The sequence below is a fragment of the Acomys russatus genome, chromosome 4 (genome assembly GCF_903995435.1).
Source record: "Acomys russatus chromosome 4, mAcoRus1.1, whole genome shotgun sequence".
NCBI classification, from domain to species: Eukaryota; Metazoa; Chordata; class Mammalia; order Rodentia; family Muridae; genus Acomys; species Acomys russatus.
In genome coordinates, this window is record NC_067140.1 from 23,610,451 (window position 1) to 23,630,834 (window position 20,384).

Below are 20,384 nucleotides of genomic sequence, written 5' to 3' on the forward strand. Positions count from 1 at the left end.
TCTATCCAGTGAGGAAGAGTAGGGGGAAGAGAAGGATGTGGGTCAAGTCAGAGGATGAGATTGATGACTCAGTTCAGGGGTCAGGGCACAGGCTGGGGAGCCACCACAACCAGACACAAGTCAAGAGAGCACAGCTTCAGCTTCCTGGCCAAAGTGAGGAAAATATTCTGTCAGCTGCCTCTCTGCGTCCTGTGCTTTATTCACTAGGTCATGTTAAGAAAGAAAAAGAAAGAAAGAACTAGCCCAGTTGCTGGTGCTAGGACCCTACTCTTCCACATTTGGGTCTTCTGATTGAAGCCCAGCCCAGAAAGGAAAGGAAGGGCCTCCCAGACCAACCCCGCTGATCCCCCCACCAGGAAACATTTTTGATCCTCTCCAACAAGTGCCAAGAGTTAGAAATGTGTTGCTAATTGATTTGAACTGAATTTGTATTGCTTTGAGACTTAGCAAAATGGCTTGGGGTTGGGGTTGGGGGCAGGGGGTAGTGCATAATTGCTGTTCCAACAGCCAAGAGAAGAAACTCACCACAAGAAGAGGCTCATACAATGCGCCTTCTGTGACATTTTGGAATCACTGGAGTTGGGGGGGGGGGGGCGGGGCGTGTCACACTGGTTCTTTAGGAAGGAAAAAGAAAGATTGTTGGGAAGCGTTGAATGGAAATTTAGCATAAAAACGACACGCCTGATTTAGGAAAAGAGTCACTCTAGCCTGGTTCCAAATGAAAACAGTTGTCACAAGTTAATTTTTCACATTTTTGACCATTGGCAGAGCTCAGGTTTACTCATATGTAGATTATGTTCACCTTGGCAAAGCACATGGGAAAGTATCAGAATGCTCTATATACATAAGCCCATTTCCCGCACTGAATAAGTTGTTCCCCGATTTTTAATCAATGTGTGTGTCAAATGTTCTTGTTTCTCTTCTGCTTATCTAGTAGCCTTACTGCACGCAGTAGCTGCCCACCTGTCTACCACACCTCTCAAGGACGCGTCCTTCCAGGGTCGGTGAGTCTGCCTTGATTTGGGCATTTTTATTCATTCATTCAATCTACTCAGTAGATATATACTGAAAGCTTGGTATGTGCCCTTCCCTGTCGGGAAGTGAAAGGTCTAAGACATGGTTGCTCCCCTGAGGAAGTAGACAATGGTAGGTGACTTCTATGGAGGCATCCTGTGAGAGGAGATACACCAGCTCCCAGATGAAAACCTCATCCAAAGATGGGTGTCAGTGGCTCTAACACAAGTCAGCAGACTAAGTCAGGACTAACTTGACACAGTGCTGTTCTGATAACTAAGCTGCAGAAAACCAACCCAGAAGGATTTGCCTTTTGGGGTAAAAAACAAGCATGTGCATCTAGCACAACTAGCCATTTTGTATTTTCATGCCAACCTGAGGCTGAGGGCTTATATGTGAGCAGTTGTGAACAAAGCTTCTGTAGTCACAGGGGAGATCTCAGGGTTAGTAACTGTCTGTCACAGAACCAGAAGAGGCCTTTCTGTCAGAGGTGAGGACCAGAGAGCTTAGGTCCAGAAGGTCCTAGGTCAGGTATGGTTCCACCTCCAGGTAGCTCCCACTTGAAATGTCTGCTTGGTATGGACCAAGGTATACTGTCTAGGGCTGAATTCTCTCAGAAAGTAGGCTCAAAATTCATCTACTCGACCTTAAAATATTCTGCCTGTGCTAAGGACTGCTGTCTAGCTGGTAGGATGGGGTGGTAACCTTGCTTTACAGTCAGAGATCCTGATCAACTCTAGATTTTTCACACTGGCCACAACCCTGTGTCCTCCATCTTAGCTCTGAGCCACCATTTTGGATCCTGGCCTGCCCTCTATCTTAGCTCTGAGTCGCCATTTTAGATCCTGGCCTGCCCTCCATCTTAGCTCTGAGCTGCCATTTTAGATCCTGGCCTGCCCTCCATCTTAGCTCTGAGCCACCATTTTAGATCCTGGCCTGCCCTCCATCTTAGCTCTGACTCTTCATCTTCTATCCTGGCCTGCCCTCCATCTTAGATCTGAGCCTCCATTTTAGATCCTGGCCTGCCCTCCATCTTAGAGGCTGGATGTCAGGCCTCTTTCTCCTGTTCCCTAAAACAGAAAGTCTGCAAGCAAATACTGTCATTAATTCTGTAGAATGAAAAATAATCTAGAATTTATTTACAACTTTCCTTTCACAAACACTTGTAAGTTACCTACATATTTCCCTCAGAGTAGTACATCTTAATCTGTCCATCTCTAACATTCAGCCTGGGTAGGTTACATATACACTTATATGCATCTTTAAAACATATATGAACACATACACAGTTGGGTTTTGGGTCTTTTTGTTGTTGTTGTTTTGTATTTTGTGAATGACTGAACTGAAGGGATTCTTCAGTAAGTTTTCTATAATAAACAAAATTCATTTTTATAGCATTCTAAACTTTGATTTCTCCATTAAACTATCCACCCTTCAAAGGGAAGTGAGACAAGAATGCCTGGATTTCTCATTCTGGGTGTTCCAGGCTGAGCTCTAGGTGAATTTGAGAGGTGGGGATTTGGCCCAGGCCTCCTGGCCTACAGGTGGCTGTGTTCTGTTCAGTTAGTCCCCATTAGCTGTCAAAGGCTTATAAGGTTTCTCTTAAGGGACATTTACATTTTAATAAAGAGTTCTTTGAGGCCAAATGAAGAAAGAGTCACATTTTTTAATAATGAATTCCCTAGCAATAGGACAAGGACAGCGAGGGGAACAGGGAGGGCAGCTTAGGTCATCATTACCTGTTTTCCTCAGTCCCGTTCTTTCTGCTCAGCACTGTGACTGCCGAGCAACCCCCAGTACAACAAACTGGCTCCCTCTGCTGTGATCACAGGATGTATAGACCCCCATACCCCCCCCACACACCTCTATGGCAGTAGCGCTGGTAGTCTAGTTATTTTGCTTTCTCTAAACAAGAAATGGAAGGTGCCAGGCATGGAGAAAAGAACAAGAAAGTAGGAGACCAAGCCAATAAGCAAGCCACAGAACAGCCTTGCCGTTGGCACGCCTCACAGACAGCCTTTTGGCTGTGTGCCCATAGCCAGAGGAGAACTGGTCCTCGGTGGCACAGGTTGACTGCACACCTTAGCCTGGAGTCACTCAGAGGTGCATTAACAAGCAGAGATTCAACTGAGAGAGGCCTGGATTGCCATTCTGACTTGCCAATATACCCTCTAGAAACCTAGAAGCCTGCCAGTTAAGCTCCCCAGGGTAACTTAAAACAGGCCTTCCCAAGATTATGATATTTAGGAAAAGGAAATTAAGCTAATTTTGAAAGCTCCTAACGTGTATTTCTTTAAAGTGTAAGTGGTTGAAGGTTAGGATGTGAATCCCACCCATAACATGTATTTGAATATATGTCAGATTCTAGTAGCAGAGAGAGTGCAGCACTCCTCAGGGGCAAGGCTCTTTTGTTTTTAATGTTACCTACCTGCAGTGTGCCTTGCACTGAAGCTCTGATGGTTAACATTGTCACAAGATGAGGAGTTTTGCAGAAAGACCCTTCAGCTGCTCAGTGTCTACAGCACATAGAAACGACCCTCCCTGCAGCTGGGTGATGCTCAGCCAGCAACAAGGTGATTAATTATGCGTGTAAGTTACAGCTTTATTGCAAGCCTGTGGCAGGAAGGCCCCGGCAACAATAGTACAGGCACACTCACGCTTTCCCTTCAAGCATTAAAGGCGTTTGGATTTTATCTTCCGTGATCAAACTTCTCCACTTCCTTCTAACAAGCTTCCTCTTGCCCCTTAGCTAAGCCAACAGGGAGAATTGGAGTCTGAGTTTTGTTAATTTGTGGATCCTGACAATGACTGGTATGCAGAGCCAGCGATGGCCGCAGCCACCGTTCCCCACAGTGAGAGAAATGGCCTTGCAGGCACCTCGCTGCAGACACAGTCCAGCTCAAAACACAGAGTTTTCTCTGCATTCTCTCACGGTTAGGATTTTGCTCAGAACTCTCTGCTTCCAGCTAAAATTTCCATCACCAAAGGGGCTGATTTCATACAGAGAAAGGACCACTTTAGCAAATGAGAGAAAGGGAGGCGTGAGGAGGTCCACACAGCAGCGTGTGTGTGTGTGGGGGGGAACAGCCATGCCATTTCCCTGACAGCTCTTTAATTATGATGAAAGAACAAGATATTTTCAGTTTTTACAGAGAAGTCTTAGGGGAAGAGAAAAGATCTGAAAGGGACAGGGGTTTCTGGGGTGCAGGGAACAGGCAACTAGGAATCTCAGACCCTCCCTACAGTCTATGAGCATCCCTCGCCCAAGCCAATCTTCACCATCCTGCCCTGTTCTACCAGGGCGCAAAAGATGAGCCAGCCACCTGCTAGCTGCTGGCTTCCCCTCTGTAGGTCCAGATGAGATTTTAGTCCCCAGGCCAATCCTCCTGGCTGCTGCTCAGCTCCAGTGACTGGAAGGCTTTTCAAAGTGGTCTGTCACACACCCCTTGTTGAAAATTGTGCTTTCTTTAAGGTCAGTGTCTAGGTCAGATGTGCCATTTCAGGGGTCATGCAAGGGCCTTAGCACTGGAGAGTCAGCAGGCTCAGAGATAGGAGTCACTGCAGGCAGAGACCATGTTGTAGGGCTTGGGGGGGGGGGCGGTGGTGGAGCTGGAGGCCTAGGTGCTGAGCCTATGGTCACACCAAGCAGGAATCAGGAAGGTCCTCATTCTCTTTCCCACCTCTGGGCTTATTTCTAATCCTCCTCTGATCTCAAGCAAACACTTACTTGGCTTGCTTGAAGCTCCCAAAAGCACTCTAACATGTCGAGAAAAGAAATAAAAATGAATTCGAAATGGTTTCTTAGAGATAGAAAGAGCCTTGGTTTCTGAGAATGGGAAAATAAGACAAATAAAATAAAATAAAATAAAATAAAATAAAATAAAATGCACATGTCCAAGGTTAGCTGTGTGATCCCTGGGGATGGAAACAGCAGGCACACCACACACACACACACATACACACACACACACATGCGAGGTACATTGTTTTGCCCTACCTCTCTGCTTTAGGGCTTGGTTGTGACATGCCACATAAAATAGAGGCTGCTTGTGAGGCAGAGAGCAAAAGACGGGGTCTGAGACACTCATCTGGGCTGCCTTTGTAATCATTACACATACCATGTCTGTTAGAAGTGACGTCGCTCTGAGAGGGACCCCAGCCTTGAATCTAGCACTGGCCACTAGGTTTCATCTCCCACCCGACTCCAGGGTCTGTTCTTCCGGAACAATTTGTGATTTTTCTTTTTGCTCGGTCCCCTTATGCCCCTCACTCAGTTGAGACACTGTTACATACACTGGTGGTTTTGATGATTATTAGCCAGCAGCCGACAATGAACCGGCAAGGGCTGAGGGCTTTGTGGTAAGTGAATTACCAGCACTCACAAATAAAACCACTTTGTTTTCTGCACTCAGAGGATTAACAAGCGAACACTGCCACATCTGCGGCACCTTCTGGTAGGAGGGAGCCTGGGGATGGTAAGGGGCACTGCAGGATGCACACACAGCCTGTCCCACTGAGAGCAACTGTGCTCCCCACAGCTGACCCAAGTCCAAGCAGGCAATTTGTTCTTGCCGTGCAGGGCGATTCTGCCTGCCATAGAGATGCAGGAACAGCAATCTCTCAGATTTTAGTGGATCCATGCTAGGGAAAAACACTTGAAAAATACAATAGAGAGACCCTATTTTGTTTTGTTTTCCCCCTTTTCTATTGTAAAGCAATATTTGGGGAGCCAGGAGAAAGATAATGAGGACAGCATCCTAATCGCTCCGCCTGTGTAGATTTTTCGCTTCAGAATGATTGTTACTTGGAGGAGAAAAAAAAATCCCAAATACCTGAGATATAGAAGTGTACACAGCTTATGGGTCAGAAAAAAAAATACCCTGTGTTACCGCACTGGCATTTTTAGTGTCAGAACAGGCAAAGTATTAGAGAATTTTGTCCCTTTTTAATAATATGCAGGTCCTTTGGGGAAGGAAGCACAGAGGTTCTTTAGAAACATGGAGGTTCTGGAAGCCTAAGGATCTGAAGCAGGTGGTTTCATTCCTCACGTCAGATTTAACGTTGTCAGAGCTTAGATGGTCCTTCATTCACATTTTATAGATGCTGGGATAAAGGAGGGCTGCTGGCCATGCCCTAGCTGCAGCATATCACCAAACCCGCTGTGGACAGTGAAACCTTAAAACTGTCCTTTCTTTCATCTGCGTGGCTTTGCTCTAGTGAATTTTGAGTCATCTGGCACAACTTAAAAACCCAGGTTTTCCTTGCTAGAAATGTGTAGCACCTCGCTGCCATCCCTATAGCCTTCATTGTCTCCTCCTGTCCTGTTCTGGTGCCTTTCTGACTTGAGTTTTTCTGTCTTCTTGACACCAATACATCCTGTCAATCTGGCTGGAAGTTAAAATTTGAAAGCTCATCTGGATGCCTTGTTCAGATGCAATCAGTTGGCCTGAATATTTGTGCTTCTCAGCCATCACCTGCCCCAGTGTCACACACACCCCTCACCACCCCCACCCCCACACACAAACAGCATGCTATAAGGACACTTAATATTTAGGAAACAGATCTGACCACCAAAGCAGCCAAGGAAGGGAGCTTACACATGAACCAGATGTGGAAGTCTCTTGCCTTCTCTGGGTAGCCATTTGAAGACTGCTGCAGAGAGCACGTGAGAATGAGAGAGCAGTCTGCTCCCTACAGGCAGGTGGGCAGGGAGAATGGATCCTCCAGGCTCCCAGCAGCAGCAGCAGAGAGTCAAGGTCTGTCTAGTGCCTGCAGCCATCTTAGATTTAGAGCAAGCAAAAGCCGTTCACCCTTGCTTTGTCTTAGGTAACAACTGGCTTGATCCAGTTCGCGAAAAATAAAATAAAATAACAATGAGAAGGGTTTTTAATCACAGAAGAAAAGTCTCTATAATTTTAGTTTGGGACAAATGGATCCCTAGCCCCTATTTTTTTTTTTTTTTTTTTTTTTTTAATCTCACAGTCCCCAAAACTGAGATGAGATGATCAATTCTCTCCTTGTCTCTCTTCTTCGTGGACAGTTTAGCCATCTATGCTGTCACTCTCCTGTCCTGTATTATCAATGCAGTTAAAAGCCAAGCAGGTCCCTTTGTAGTGCAGTCTAGCTCTGTTTGCAAACACCTCAGCTGAAGAGGACAACGCAAGCATCAACGCAGATGCTGCTCCTAGTGCGGCTTCTTCATTTCACCTTTGGGGTAGAGGCCAGGCACAGGTGTGAGGAGACCCCCCCCCCCCCAGTAGTTCAGCTTTGACCTTTTTTTTTTTTTAACAGTCTCATCCCTCACAACATGTGCTTCTTAGCAGTTTTGAGTAAAAAAAAAAAAAAAAAAAAAAAAAAAACAACAACAACAAAACCAAAGAGCTCAAGAGTTGATGGCTTAGATTTTTAGTCACTGTTAAACAGAGACCTCAGGATTCCAATAAGGAACCTTTGAAATTCATATCTTGTTGCTGAAAACAAGAAAATGGTGCTGGAAGGTTTGACAGAAGTGGCAGGTACTGGGATAAAGGCTGAGCAATGCCCTCTGTACCTCTCAATTAATCTAGAGGGCATGGAATGTCTACAAAGCTGAGGGGTGATATTTAATAAAGTTAAGAACAGAGAAAGCAGTTGAAATCTGAAGGTACAGTTGTAAGTTAATAGTATCACACTCGCTAAGGGTCATACTCAGCTCCATTTTTTTTTTTTGTTTTTACTTTTAATCCACCTCAGTGACAGAAATGTAATTGTAAAAGTCATTTAAGAAACGATATCATTTTTCCAAGGTGACAATGAACTTTAAATGACTATGTTCCAAGAACTTCCTACATGCTTGGGTTAAATAGCTCTAGTTAGGGAGGGGTCAGGTAAATGTTTAGATGTTGGTATGCCCTTACATTGTCAGAAGTCTGCAGATGTCTGTTTAAGTAGGAGACTGCATATCCCTTGAGCTCAGCTGAGTTTCCAATCAATCTCGCTATATAGCTCAACCCTTACCAAAGACAGTCCAAGGCCTTCACTCTGAGCAAAAAGGCCCCCAAAGCAGGACCTCTACTGGTGCCTGTCTTGACTCATCAAACATATGCCATTTTCTTGCACTTGGCTGAGGCTGCTCTGTAACATCTCAGGGTTACCCTCTCAGCAGCAGCTCCCGTCACACCGGGACTCCAGGGCTTGCTCTAATGTGTTACCTGCCCTGCTCTTCTGTTGTTAAAGCCTTCAGGTGACTGCTGGTGTCTTACCCCAAGGTATCAGCCTCCTCTCGGGGTGAAGGGCTACTTTCCCAGTCTTCTTTAGTGCTTAGCATCAGGTCACTACAGCCTCGTTATCAGTAGGCCTTATTAGTATGCTGTAGTCCACCACCCGATGCCTAGCTTTGTGCCATGTTTTTTAATAATATCAGTTCTGGTGATGTGCTTCCTAGAATCCTGAGCTTGCCTCAGTCAGAGAAACCCCCTCGGCTGGGCACCAGGGAAGCCACTCTTAACTACCTTCTTCAATTGGGCAGGGCCATCTTTGCTTTCTGATTCTGTGAATAGGGAACCCCAGCCCTACTCTCCCTCACGGCTGACACTTTTGCTGAAATGTTGAAGACTGAGAACACATGATCTGTGATGCCTGTAGCTAGAGCCTCTTTCCTGGCTGGATGTAATGTTGGCTTCAGTTAATTGGGGGGGTGGGGTGGGGGAATCTGAGTTAGGCCTTGCAATTTCAGCCAGTCTGGGCATGAGATGGGTTACACCTGTCACTTGAGCCAGTGTCCAAGCTACAGGTCACAGCTGTAGCATTCTTTCAGCATTAGCTAGCAATTTACTGATCCTAAGGAAAGTAAGTCCTTCCATGTTGTAGTACTTGCTGATTAACCCTTAGGAGACTTCTTGGCATCCTTTATTTGTTTGGCTCATTGGGACAATATTTCCTGATTAATTTCATCTTCTATAGGCTTCCCCCCCCCCCCCCCCAGATTGAGTCTCACTCTGTGGTTTAGGCTGACCTTTCACTTATGGCAATCCTCCTGCCTCCTGTGGCAGATTCCGGAGTGCTGGAATTTCAGGTGTAAGCCCCTACATCTATCTTGAAAGGCCATTTCTTACACAGTGGAGAGTCGGGGGGCTACAAGGGCCCCAGTCTCTCACCCCTTTGCTGCTGCAGGTGTAGGCTTACAGAAGAAGTTAATATTTTTCTTCTCTTTTGGCTTGTACTTTCACCTGCACAGCATAGACGCTTCTTTCAACAGTTGAGGCTTCCGTGTCTTTCTTTCCACGGGACTAAAACCAGCCTGTCACCTCAGCAAACTTTAATTTACTTATCATTTTATGTAAATGTTCTCCAAGCAACACACATTTTTAATATACCCCCAGTATGTTAGCCAGTCTTTCAACCCGGGTCTTAGTAAATACATTGGCTTCAACAGCTGACACAAGCTTCAGAAGCCACCTAAAGTCTGAAAGAAATTGACTGTGTTTACAACTTACCAGTCTGCTTCGTATTTAGGGTAAAGATCAGCGGCCTTCTTTCAATTTGGGGGTATAATTAACACAAAAGGAGCTGCAATCTGGGACTGTAGTAGAGACTAAAGCAGGGTACAGACAGGAATGTTCAAGAACTGGGTGGCCTGCAGAGACCCTGGGATGTGGCTGTGGGCGCAGCTAAGGCCTGCAGCTCATAAAACATGTCCTTTTATCCAGTCCCCAGGCTGGCTACAAATGCCTGGTACCTTTTGGCAGCATTATTTTATTCAGTTTGGCACTTCCAGAGCTTGGCAGAGACCTCCAAAAGCTCCAGCGCCACCTGGGCTCTGCTGGAATTGAGAGAGCGCCACCACTGCCCCTCCCAGCAAACACAGAGTCATAAGGCTACGAAGGGGGCAGACAGAGCTTCTAAACAGGCCCATCCGAGCAGCCTTCCTCACTGGAGGGACTGTGCATTTTATGCCCTGGGGGAAATAGGTGGAGCTAAATAATAATTATACATTTTCCAATTTCAACGGGTGTGTGAGCAAACACCAAGAGAAGAAAAGGTGCGTACACCTGTAGGTGAATTAAACGAGTGAGTAGTTCTGTCAGGTTGATAGCTTAATTTGGGGTTTCCTAACAGCAAAGAGAAAGCTGTGGGAAGTGTAGGACCATGGCTCCCAGCAGAAGCTCAGTTGCCCCACAGTAGAACCAGTCAAATCGTCATACTATTTGAAAATACATGTTGTCAGTAAAAACCAAAGACACAAATGTATGCCCACGAAGTCCCGTTCTGATACAAAATATTTGTTGCCTACGCAGGTTGTTAACTGACCTTGTTCTTATGCTAGCACTAATTTTGAAAAAAATTCAATGCAAGGGATGTGGTGATGGTTCTTCAGAATCGGGAAACAATTAAAATGTAAAAATTTCGGGGAGGATATTTTTTGTGTCTATTTCTGAGACAGGCCTCCACAAGCCCAGACTGGCCTCAAACTCAAAGACCTCCTCTTGCCTCAATTTTCTGAGTTCTGGGATTGTAGTCATGAGCTGCCACTTAACAAATTTATCTTAGCTGAAGAAATTGCGTTTTAGCTGAGAGTTTCAACACTCTCTTCTCCACCTCAGGGCCACAGCCCCAGCTGCAACAAGTGGAGTTTTTGTTTTCTCACTCTGTAGTGTCAGGCTCACCATTGTAAAGTAACCTTGTCAACTGGTATGAGGTCAGTTGGAAACTAGTCTGTGGCTAACTAGTCTCCCGCATCACTTTCCACCCCCAGTGAGTTTCCATCTTCAAGGCCAAGTTAAAGTTCTCTCAAGGAAGTGAAAGATGCTCTACATTGGGAAAATTAGCTTTCCTGCTTTAGTTGGGAGGCTTCTTCGAGATTCCTTCATTCAGTCCCACTCTCTGCTCGGCGGGCTCTGGTGTATCCTGACGGTGCTGGCATGCCTTGGGTAAATGGGGCCAACCCTCTCTTCCTTCTGCTCTTTGCTATTAGTTCTGTGGTTCACGTGTATGCTGCTGAAATTTTTCTTACGGATTATTTTCTCCCTTTTCTCTGGCCATCTAAATTGTTCGGCCATGGAGAATCAATGCAATGTTTAGAGCTAAGTTAAGGAAAGAGTGCTCCCATAATCCCTTCTGGTCCCCTATTTTACAGACCATAGGGAGGTAGTGAGGAGGTGCTGATGGCCTTGGGAACTAGGCTTCTGTAGTGGAGACCATGAAGTCTCTCTTACTGGTGGCTCTTGCCTATCTGGGTCATAGATAGTCAACGAAGGCTATAAAAAAGTCTCAATTGTCCTCTTATTCTAAGCTGTGGTTTTAAACACATACTGTCATCTCAAAACCACGGGCTCAAGAAATTGGGTCCCAACACAACGGCCGGTGCCCTGCTTCATGTGGTTCGAATGGGAGTGAGAATCTATTCTAAGTTGAGGATACATTATTTGAGGACTAGCTGATGCACATTAAATAGGGACATTTCAAAGGCTCATGTAGTTAGTTCATTCTTCAGCAGTTGACTTAGAACTCATGAAATGACACTTAAATGCCATGTTTAATACAGAATGCAAGTTTGGAGTGACTTTGTAGTTGAAATACTAAACAGTGAATATGACAAGAAAAAAGAATGCCATGGATGTTTAAACATTTCCCAGGCGTAAGTGTTGGAGCCTTTGTATGGAGATTATCCTGAATGAGGGGCACTTCTTAGAATACCTGCTTTCATCTCCAGTGTGGCTGGAGCTTCAAGTAACGTTTATCTGCAGCCACAGTTCCAGTCATCTGGCTAATTAAAGTGCAGAATGTGCTTTGAAGACAGAATGCATCACTAAGTACTATTATTAAAGCCTTACAGCTAAGGTTTCTGTTTCAGTGGAAGTGTATTTATTGTTTCCTGGGCTATTAAAATAATATCATAATTGTGTTTTCTCTGGGCTCTTGGAAAGTAGCTTACAGTGACCCCCAACTAATGAAAGGCCCAGGAGAACTAATAAAAGGGCCCAGCACTCAGTTACATTATTAGGCAATACTATTCTGAGGACTCTAACTTAGAGCGATGCTTCTGCAAGCAGATGAGGCATCCTTAATCAGAAAGTGAGCTACAGAAGGGCAAAGGGACGCAAAGTCCCATCTGTAAATACAAAAACTTGCAAGGCTGCAGAACCCAAGCCTCAAGTTCATTCCTTATGAAGGGGAAGAAAGAAAAGACTGGAAAGAAAGAAAAAAACACTGATAAGCCATCTTGTGAGGCGTGTGGTCAGCTGGGTGGCAGCTGACCCAGTGATCCAGGTCAGAAACATGTTATTACTCAACTTTATGTCTTTGGCATGAGCCAGGGAGGGGCCTGTCCCCTCTCTGCCAGCCTATTTTATGGCCTCACTCTGGAGCTTTAAGGTTTCTATCATGTCCATGTGTCCTTGAATCTAATGATGACTAGAGCACCTTCTGGGCCTTTCAGGAACTATGCTAATTCATTTGCTTTACTTTCAAAGTATACGTTTAAGTGCTGGAAATTGCAGAGCAGTCTATTGAAATCAGTTGGTAACTCACAAGTTCTACATTGTGAGACCCAACTCTGGAAGGCTTTTGGAAACAAAACATATCCATAGCTTTGAGGGCTTGGGGAGGTCAGTGCTAGGCCGAAACTACAGATGGTGTCAGCTCATCATATACCAACTTAATAGAATCTCTTCGTTCACTTTGTGTCAAGTGAAAACAGAAAACCGAACAGACCACAAACCAGCTTGTGTTTCAGAGTCTGTAGTGTCCTTTCCTTACCTGTAAACTCTTGGGGCCTACCTGCTGCCATTTATTGACAAAGTAAATGCTTTATTCACAGATTCCATGGTTAGTCATAATAACATATAGGCAAAACTTAACAGTTAAAAAAAAAAAAAGTAGGTTTTTTTTTTTTTTTTTTTTTTTTTTTGCAAGAATGGCTAAGTTAGTAGTTGAATAGAGAAAACCCTGCCCTTGTGTTACACGTTTCTAGGACAATGGTCGCAATTGTGCCTTCCCTACAACATGTGCCATCAGACAGGTCATTCTTTTTAAAGATTGGGCGTGATATTTATCTAACAGGAGAAGGCCCAAAGACTCTTCGTTATACTTACTGTATGATTATGTCATTTTGTAGAAGCATGGAGGTTGTGTGGGTTACTGTTTACCTCTTACCTTTCAAATACAATGTATCTGTGCTTCAGCACCCGGGGAGCAGGAAGGAAGAGACTTTTGAACAACTGGAGCGGAACAGAAGTTTCTGGCCAGGTCCTCTGTCTTCTAAGTCTTTCATTTCACAAATGACAGATGAATCAAATTCAAGCAAGAAGTTTTTGGTTGACTGTCTAAAGAAGTAAAAGTTAGCCCCTCTCTTCAGGGCCCCCCCCCCCCTTATAAAGTAGGTTGAGAGTTGAGAATGCAGTTTCACTCAAGCACAGCCAGACGGCAGTTAAAGTGTTTTCATCCACTCCGGTAAATTTAAAAAAAAAAAAAAAAAAGCATTAACCTAGGGCCTAGTTACTTTAAGGATTTTTATTTTTTATTTTTTATTTGTTTTTTAAGTGTATGTTGTGTTGAAGAAAGACCATTATCAGCCATAGATGAGAAGCAACTTTTGAGGAGACAAAGTCTGAGATGAGGCACAAGGCATCACAGGAAGGCCCCTTTTTAGGTTTAGTTTCCTGCTCTTAATTCCAAGAGGTCCTTGGTTGCTTTCCGTTGTTCTTTCACACCCGTTAAAGAAAAGAAAGAAGAAATGTATAGTGGAGGTAGAGGTGTACCAAGAAAAACAGCATATTGTAGCTTTATGCGACACGCCCTTTCTGACTTTGAGTTGGGTGAACTTGCAGGAAGGAGGGCCCACAAACTGTTGACTGGTCAGCGGTGTCTTCCTATTTTCAAAGAGAGAGCTGCCCACATACTTTATTCGAAGCCACTCACTCTTTCCCCTTGAGGCCCCTGCTGTGTGTTTGTAGTTTCTGTTTCCTTCTACCGGGCATCCCAAGTTTTGCAAACTGTATTCAAAAGTGAAAGGAAGGCAGTCTTGGAAGAGAGAGTTTGTGATTACTCGGCAGCTCTGGGTTTACTGTCCCCTTGTCCCATTCAGGGAAGATGCCATGTCTTAGTCTGACCTTTAGCTCGGTCCACTCACCTGGGCACAAGGTGGCTGTGGCCAGTTATTGAATGAATGAATGAATGAATTAGTTGTATCCGAGTAGACCCCGATGGCAGACCCAAATCCGCCCAAGGAAGGTGGTTCAAAACTATGTCGCTGCCCTTCCCTTAGCCCGGTGCTCTCTACCATGTCCTAGCGTGTGGGGCAGGATACGTGTGAGTTTTGAAACAATTCTCCAAAAAGTTCATGTTCGGTAAAGTACTTTTCCCCTTTTATTCTAGAAGACCGCATGGCGCCCGAGCCAGGCTACTGCCTTTCCCACCTAGGAGGACTCCGTGTGCACCACAGTCATCCATGGCTCTTCTCCTCGGCTGTCGCTTCGCCTGTACATTGCCGCTTGCTTCTTCTAGCCTTGCTCGTCGTGCATGTACATAATACTGCTTGTGAGGAGATCCGAACCCCCGTATGGGGCATCGCGATTAATTAGCTCGCGGCTACCCACCTCTATGGGCACGCGCCACAGGGTGGGAGGGGTGGGCCGCCGTTCCCGCGTGCGCTATCTGGGAAGCTGAGGTAAGAAGGCGCATAGCATGGGTAAGCGTCGTCGTTGTCGCATACTTTCCACGCTGCCCAGGGCTACACCACTACACGGAAAATTGGGAGGCAGGTTTTGGAGGCGGGGTCTGGTGCCCACCGTCTTGGGCTCGTCCGTACCCCCCACCAGATCGCTCCCTGCGCCCCCTACCCACACCATGAGTACCAGCATATAGGCCCTCACCCCCCGCCTGCGGCGCAGCCCATTTGGGCTCGTCCTCGGTGGTCTGATTTTTCGCGCTTCCCCTTCGCTTTATAGGGGCCACTGCTATGGGTCGGTCCTCTGAAGAGGCTGGGGCGTCATCAGGCGGGTTAGAAAAACCCGCTCCACGGCGGGGACACTCAGTCTCGTCGGCACCGCGGAGCGGGCTGCGTCAGGTGGCTGGCACCAGCGGCGCTCGCTAGCTCCCTGCTCTCGGGCTCGGGGCTGCGGCACCGGCTGGAGCTAACCCTTGTCCCGGCTCGGGGCGGCGGTGGGCAGACAGGCAGGAACTGCCTTGCGTGTGAGTGCACCTCACTCACATGTAAGTCTGGGAGCGCGGGGGCTTGCTGCCCAAGTGCGAGGTGCCCATCGCGGGCAAGAGCACCGGGCAAGAGCCGGGACAGGGTAGGGGCGCCTGGCGCCGCTGCCCTGCCTCGCACCTCCCGGGCACCCTCCAATTCTCTCTTTTCTCTTTTCTCTTCTTCATTGGCGTCCCCAAGAGCTAACCCAAGGAGCGCCTAAGGGTAATAGCAAACTCTTGTCATCTGCACCTTTGCACTTTTCTTTTTCTTGTGTTATTTTTCTGTTCTTTTTTTTTTTTTTTTCTTGTTGAATGTTGAGCATTTCTTGGTGCTTTTTGGTTTCTTGCTGTTGTTGGTGCTATTTTGTTTGTTCTCGTCCTCCCCTTTTTTTTTTGGGTTGCTCATCCTTTTTGACGCTAACTCTTAGGCAGCCAGCCCAGCAGCCCCCAACGAAGCCCGAGAAAGCTGCACTCGGTGGCCCCAGAACATCACAGAGGAGACCGCAAGCCCCCCGACACGGGGCGCACAGGAGCCGGGAAGCCCGAGGCCGGGGGCAAGCAGACCGCCCGGGCCAGGCGCGAGCCAAGCTCCCCGAGGTGGCCGGGTCACCATGCTGAAGATGGCCATGAAGCTCAAAGCCCGAGCGGCCGAGAGCGAGAGGAAGACAGCCGTGGCTGCCGCCGAAGTGGCTGCCGAAGCTGCCGTGGCGGCTGCGGCGTTGGCCGAGCCACTCGCTTCGCAGAAGAAAGGGGACCCCGTGAAGCCCGTGAAGCCCGTGAAGTCCGTCAAGACCCCCGCGAACGCCGTGCGCGATGTGCCGCCAGAAAAGTTGCTGACCGCCAAAGAGCGCAAGAAGATAGAGAAGAAGTTGCTGGAGCAGAGGAAAAAAGAGGAGAAGAAGAGGGAGAAAGAGAGGAAGAAGTTGGAGAAGATGATGAAGAAGAAGAAGAATGTGCCAGAATTCCAAGCAGAGGCCCGAGGCCCCGAGGTCGCCGCCGCCGCTGCCGCCGCCGCCGCCACGGCCACCGAAGAAGACGAGGGCGCCACGGAGGGCGCCGCCGGGCTCGGCGGGGGCGCCGCCGGAGGGGGCACGAGTAGAGCCTGGCCCGAGTGGGACACTGATTCAGGTGATGAAGACGACGCCTACTATGCGCCTCCTCGTGTTGGGGGCGTCGTGTGGCGGCCTGGGCCTGCCAAAGCTGGAGCACTTAGCGCGCACATGCCCCTCGTGGTGTTCCTGGTGTTCTCCGTGCGCAGCCCCTCGTGGGTGCTCAACTTCCTGCTGCAGCGGCGCACAGAGCAGGGCCGCGGCTGCGGCTTCGTGTTTGGGGCGACCTGCTGCTTCCGAGTGTTCCTGGGCTGCGCCTTCTTCTCCTTCCTGAGTGGCCGTGGCAAGCGCAGAGGCCGTGGGCGCTCCCGGGCCAGAGGCACCGGGCGCCGGGGGCGCGACGAGCGGCTCATCTAGTCAGACACCCCCCACCCCTCCATCATCACCATCTACATCGACCACCACTACCACCACCTTCCACCTCCACCACCATTGCTGTGTAGTGTGGATCTTTATTAGTGCTTGTGTGTGGACACATTTTCCTTTTCGGTTGCTCTGTCCTTTGCTTCCTGCTCTCCTTGCTTTTTCTCCACAGTCCCTGCTTTCTGGCTCTCTCAGTGTCTCTCTCTCCTTTTCGAAATTTTCCTAAGTCCGGGCCCGCGCTCCCTCCCTTTCCGCCCACCCCGGCCCCTTGGCGGCGCCCGCCCGCCTTGCTGCAGGAGGAGGGGGATCGGGGGCCGCCCGGCCCGGGGGTGGAGCGCTGGCATCGTGCGAGGGGTCGTCACCACCGCGGGGCCGCCCCCTCTCCCCCCGCCGTGCGGCCAGTCCCCGGCCCCAAGCCACGGGTGGGGCGAGGAGGCGACCCCACCGTGTATCCCGGCCCGGGCTAGACGTGGGTGCAGGGACCCCTGCCCGGCCTCCGGGCACCGCCTCCCTGCGCCCGCGCCCGCCCTCCCAGCCGCGGCCCTCCTCCTCCTCCTCCTCTTTCCACCCCCCTCGCCGCCTTCGCCTCCGCCTCTCCCCCGCTCCCCCGCCCGCCGTGGCGCTTTTGGGTCGGGGCGGCGGGCCCCGGCCGAGGCAATAAGAGCGGCGGCGGCGGCGGCGGCGGCAGCAGCTCCCGCGGCTCCTGCTCTGCTCCGCCTCGGCCCCGGAGCGAGGGGCGGAGAGCCGCGCGCTTGCCTTAGTCCGAGCCGCCACCCTCCCCGCGTTCCCCGCTTTCCCGGCCCGCCAGAGGCCGCCCGCCCCGTCCCCGCCGCCCCGCAGCCCGGCCGCGCCCCGCCGCCGCCATGGGCTGCCTCGGCAACAGTAAGACCGAGGACCAGCGCAACGAGGAGAAGGCGCAGCGCGAGGCCAACAAAAAGATCGAGAAGCAGCTGCAGAAGGACAAGCAGGTCTACCGGGCCACGCACCGCCTGCTGCTGCTGGGTAAGGGCGGGGCGGGGGGCGCCCGCCCGGCCTGGGAGCCCCGCAGGGCAGCCCGCAAGGCCGCGCGCGCCGAGCCCGCCCCCCGCCCTAGCGCTCTGGCGCTCCCTCCCGGGCCCTTTGGCCCGCTGGGCCACGCGCGCGCGGGGGGCGAGGCCGTCAGGGGGACCCCTGGGTGGAATTCGGCCGGGCGGGGGCTTCAAACAGGGCGTGGGTCCCCCTCGCTACGTCTCGTCCCCTTAGTTGTCCGTACTCCCCCTTGGCTCCGTGTCTGAGAGAGGCCTACACGGTGCCAGGGGCCGGGGTGCGTGTCGGGAGGGGGAGGGGAGGCTCACGGGGCCCCTCTGACTGCGACAGAGTAGGGCTGGGGACAGGAAACGGGCTGGCGGGCCCAGGGAGGGGGACCCGCCTCACTGGGGTGTGCGATTTGTTGGGAGGGGGCCCGAAGAGAGACAAGGGTAGCTAGGGGGACTCGGGGGCCTCGGCTGGGGAGGTTCTGGCGAGGGAAGTAGCTGCCGGGGTGGGGGGGCGAGTGACATCAGCCCCTCGGAAAGGACGGGGCGGTAAAGGTGGTGCAGAGGCGGGAGGGGGCGCGGGCGAGTCGTGGCGCCGAAGTGGGGGGGGCGGGGAGGAGGGAGCGTGGCGGACTCTGGGCGCGACTCGGGGCGATTCGGGCAGGACCCAGGACCGACTGCGCGCAGACGTGTCCTGGGCCAGGCCTGGCGGTGAAAGGAAGAGAAGGAGAATCAAATAAAATAAGATTAAAAAAAAAAAATAGTACGCAAAGTGCCCAGTGAAGCCAAATGACACGTCATTTTACAGTGTGACCTTTTCTCCCCCTTGTAGACTTTCAGGCTTTTTGAAAAGCAAAGAAGAGCATTAAATGGTAGCAGCTGCCCCTCATCTGTGCTCCCACCCATGCAACAAGCAATTAACACACACATTTTCCTGCTGGGGTGGGGGTGGGGGCTCTTAGAGTGAAAACACGAGTGAAAAATAAAATTAAAAACTATTTTAAAAACTCATACATAAGATAAAACTGGAAAATGACATTTGTCTGTAAATGGCTTCTTGGTTTCGAAATGGCGTTTTTAAAATTTTTGTCCTTTTCAAGGTGGGAGGGGGGACTAAGCGCTCTGAGAAGACTCTCTCGGAGTGGAAGCTGATGAAAAGACATTAATTAGTTGTTTGTCAAATGACATTTGGTTGTTTGGTTTTTCTTCTCTTTTTTTCACTGCGGCTTTTCCTTCCTGGGGGGAGGGATAGAAAGAAAGGAGGGGAGATAGACCCCCAAAGTAAAAGTAAAAGAGATTGTCTCTCCTCCTTTTTTTCCTTTTGGGTGCTGGGGTGGGGGGCAACAAAAACACATAGGCGCGAGCACACACACACACACACACACACACACACACGCACACACGCACACACGAAGTGACCACGAAAACATTACACAACATTAATTAGGATGTAAGCTTTCCGAAAACTTCTTGGTATTTTAGCTATATGAATAAATGTGTGTATTTGCTAGGATCACAGTCACATTTCCACAAAATAGTTGATCAAAAATAAAATATAGAAGGCTGTTTTAATTCGTGGTGGTGTTTGGTTTGGTCTTTTTTTTTGGACGGGGTTAAGTTCTTTGTTCTCTCTGGGCCATATTTAGTAAAGCAGAAAATTATTAATATGTGAAAATAATCTCTGGTATTGATTCATTTGTAATTTTAGTAGTTAGATGATATATATATGTGGAATCTAATACTTCTAAAAGCACAATTATACTGTAAATGTTAAAACGCATACACTTTGATTTCAAAGTACACACTTGGAAACGTCTAGAATCTCCTTTATGGTTCATTCTTGCTTTTATGAATACTGACTTAAGTCCAGTATTATATTAATGACACATTAAATTTCTAATACCTTTTTGTGTGTATGTGTTTACAGAGACTTTAAATGCCCCCACTTATTTGAGACTGGTTGTGAGCCCACCCTCTCTCTTTTCAGGTCTCTAGTCTACATGGCTGCATTGTGCCCCATTTAATGATGACCTTTGACACAGAAATCTGTTACTTAGGTCATTGGTAACATTTTTATTTCTTAAAATGAAATAATTCCCCTAAAAGGAACCCTTATGCCCCCAACCTCCTTTCCTTTAGCCCATTTTAATTTATAACATATAAATTAAAGAACCACAAAAATACCTGACAGTTCTTTTAGCCCCCAGTTTTCTATTCTCATGAGCATGGAAACTGAGGCACAGATCTAGTTCTGTCTATAAAAACAGGAGTCACAATGTTCATATTTCCAAGCTTAAGAGTACTGAGACTCCTGATTAGCACTGTGCGTTCCCTTCATGGAAACCTCCCAGTGTTGCTTTTTATATTAATTTATGAGCATTTTGCTTTGAAATCAATCCTTCTGTAGAAAACAATTTTAACTTTTATAGATATTGATTATAGCTGTGAGAAGGTAAAGGGGGAAGGGGAGGAATGCTTGCTATCTGGGCACCAAAGCAAAAGCAATACAATTACAAAGAAAAAGTTGTTTGTTAACATTGAGTTTTTTGTGGGAGGAGGGGAAGAACCATTCTCATAGGGAATGCTGGTTGGAGAGTAGATTTGCAGAATAGCTGTTCTCCCTCTAACTTGATGGAAATGGGTGGGGGAGTCTATAAAATGCTACTTAAAAAAAAAAAAAAAAAAAAAAAAAAAAAAAAACAGATGAGAGGTGATT

The 20,384-nt window shown here is 48.4% G+C and overlaps 2 protein-coding genes across 6 annotated transcripts in view; both read left to right on the top strand.

Annotated features, from left to right (window-relative positions):
• LOC127187772 (guanine nucleotide-binding protein G(s) subunit alpha) overlaps nt 1-20,384 on the top strand; it is a 62,661-nt gene that overhangs the window by 28,696 nt on the left and 13,581 nt on the right. For 4 of the 5 annotated variants that reach the window (XM_051143908.1, XM_051143907.1, XM_051143909.1 and 1 more), the window contains exon 1: nt 17,420-17,657. The exons of the other annotated variant lie outside the window; for it this stretch is intronic. In XM_051143908.1, the coding sequence (XP_050999865.1) occupies nt 17,519-17,657 (139 nt within the window). In that variant the 5' untranslated portion in view covers nt 17,420-17,518. Of the gene's footprint in view, nt 1-17,419; nt 17,658-20,384 lie in introns of those variants that run through there. 5 annotated transcript variants of the gene reach the window in all.
• Nucleotides 15,007-17,208, top strand: LOC127187773 (uncharacterized). Its single transcript, XM_051143912.1, has 3 exons — nt 15,007-15,204; nt 15,383-15,406; nt 15,612-17,208. The coding sequence occupies exon 3, from the start codon at nt 15,795-15,797 to the stop codon at nt 16,647-16,649; it is 855 nt and encodes a 284-aa protein (XP_050999869.1). The 5' UTR covers nt 15,007-15,204; nt 15,383-15,406; nt 15,612-15,794; the 3' UTR covers nt 16,650-17,208.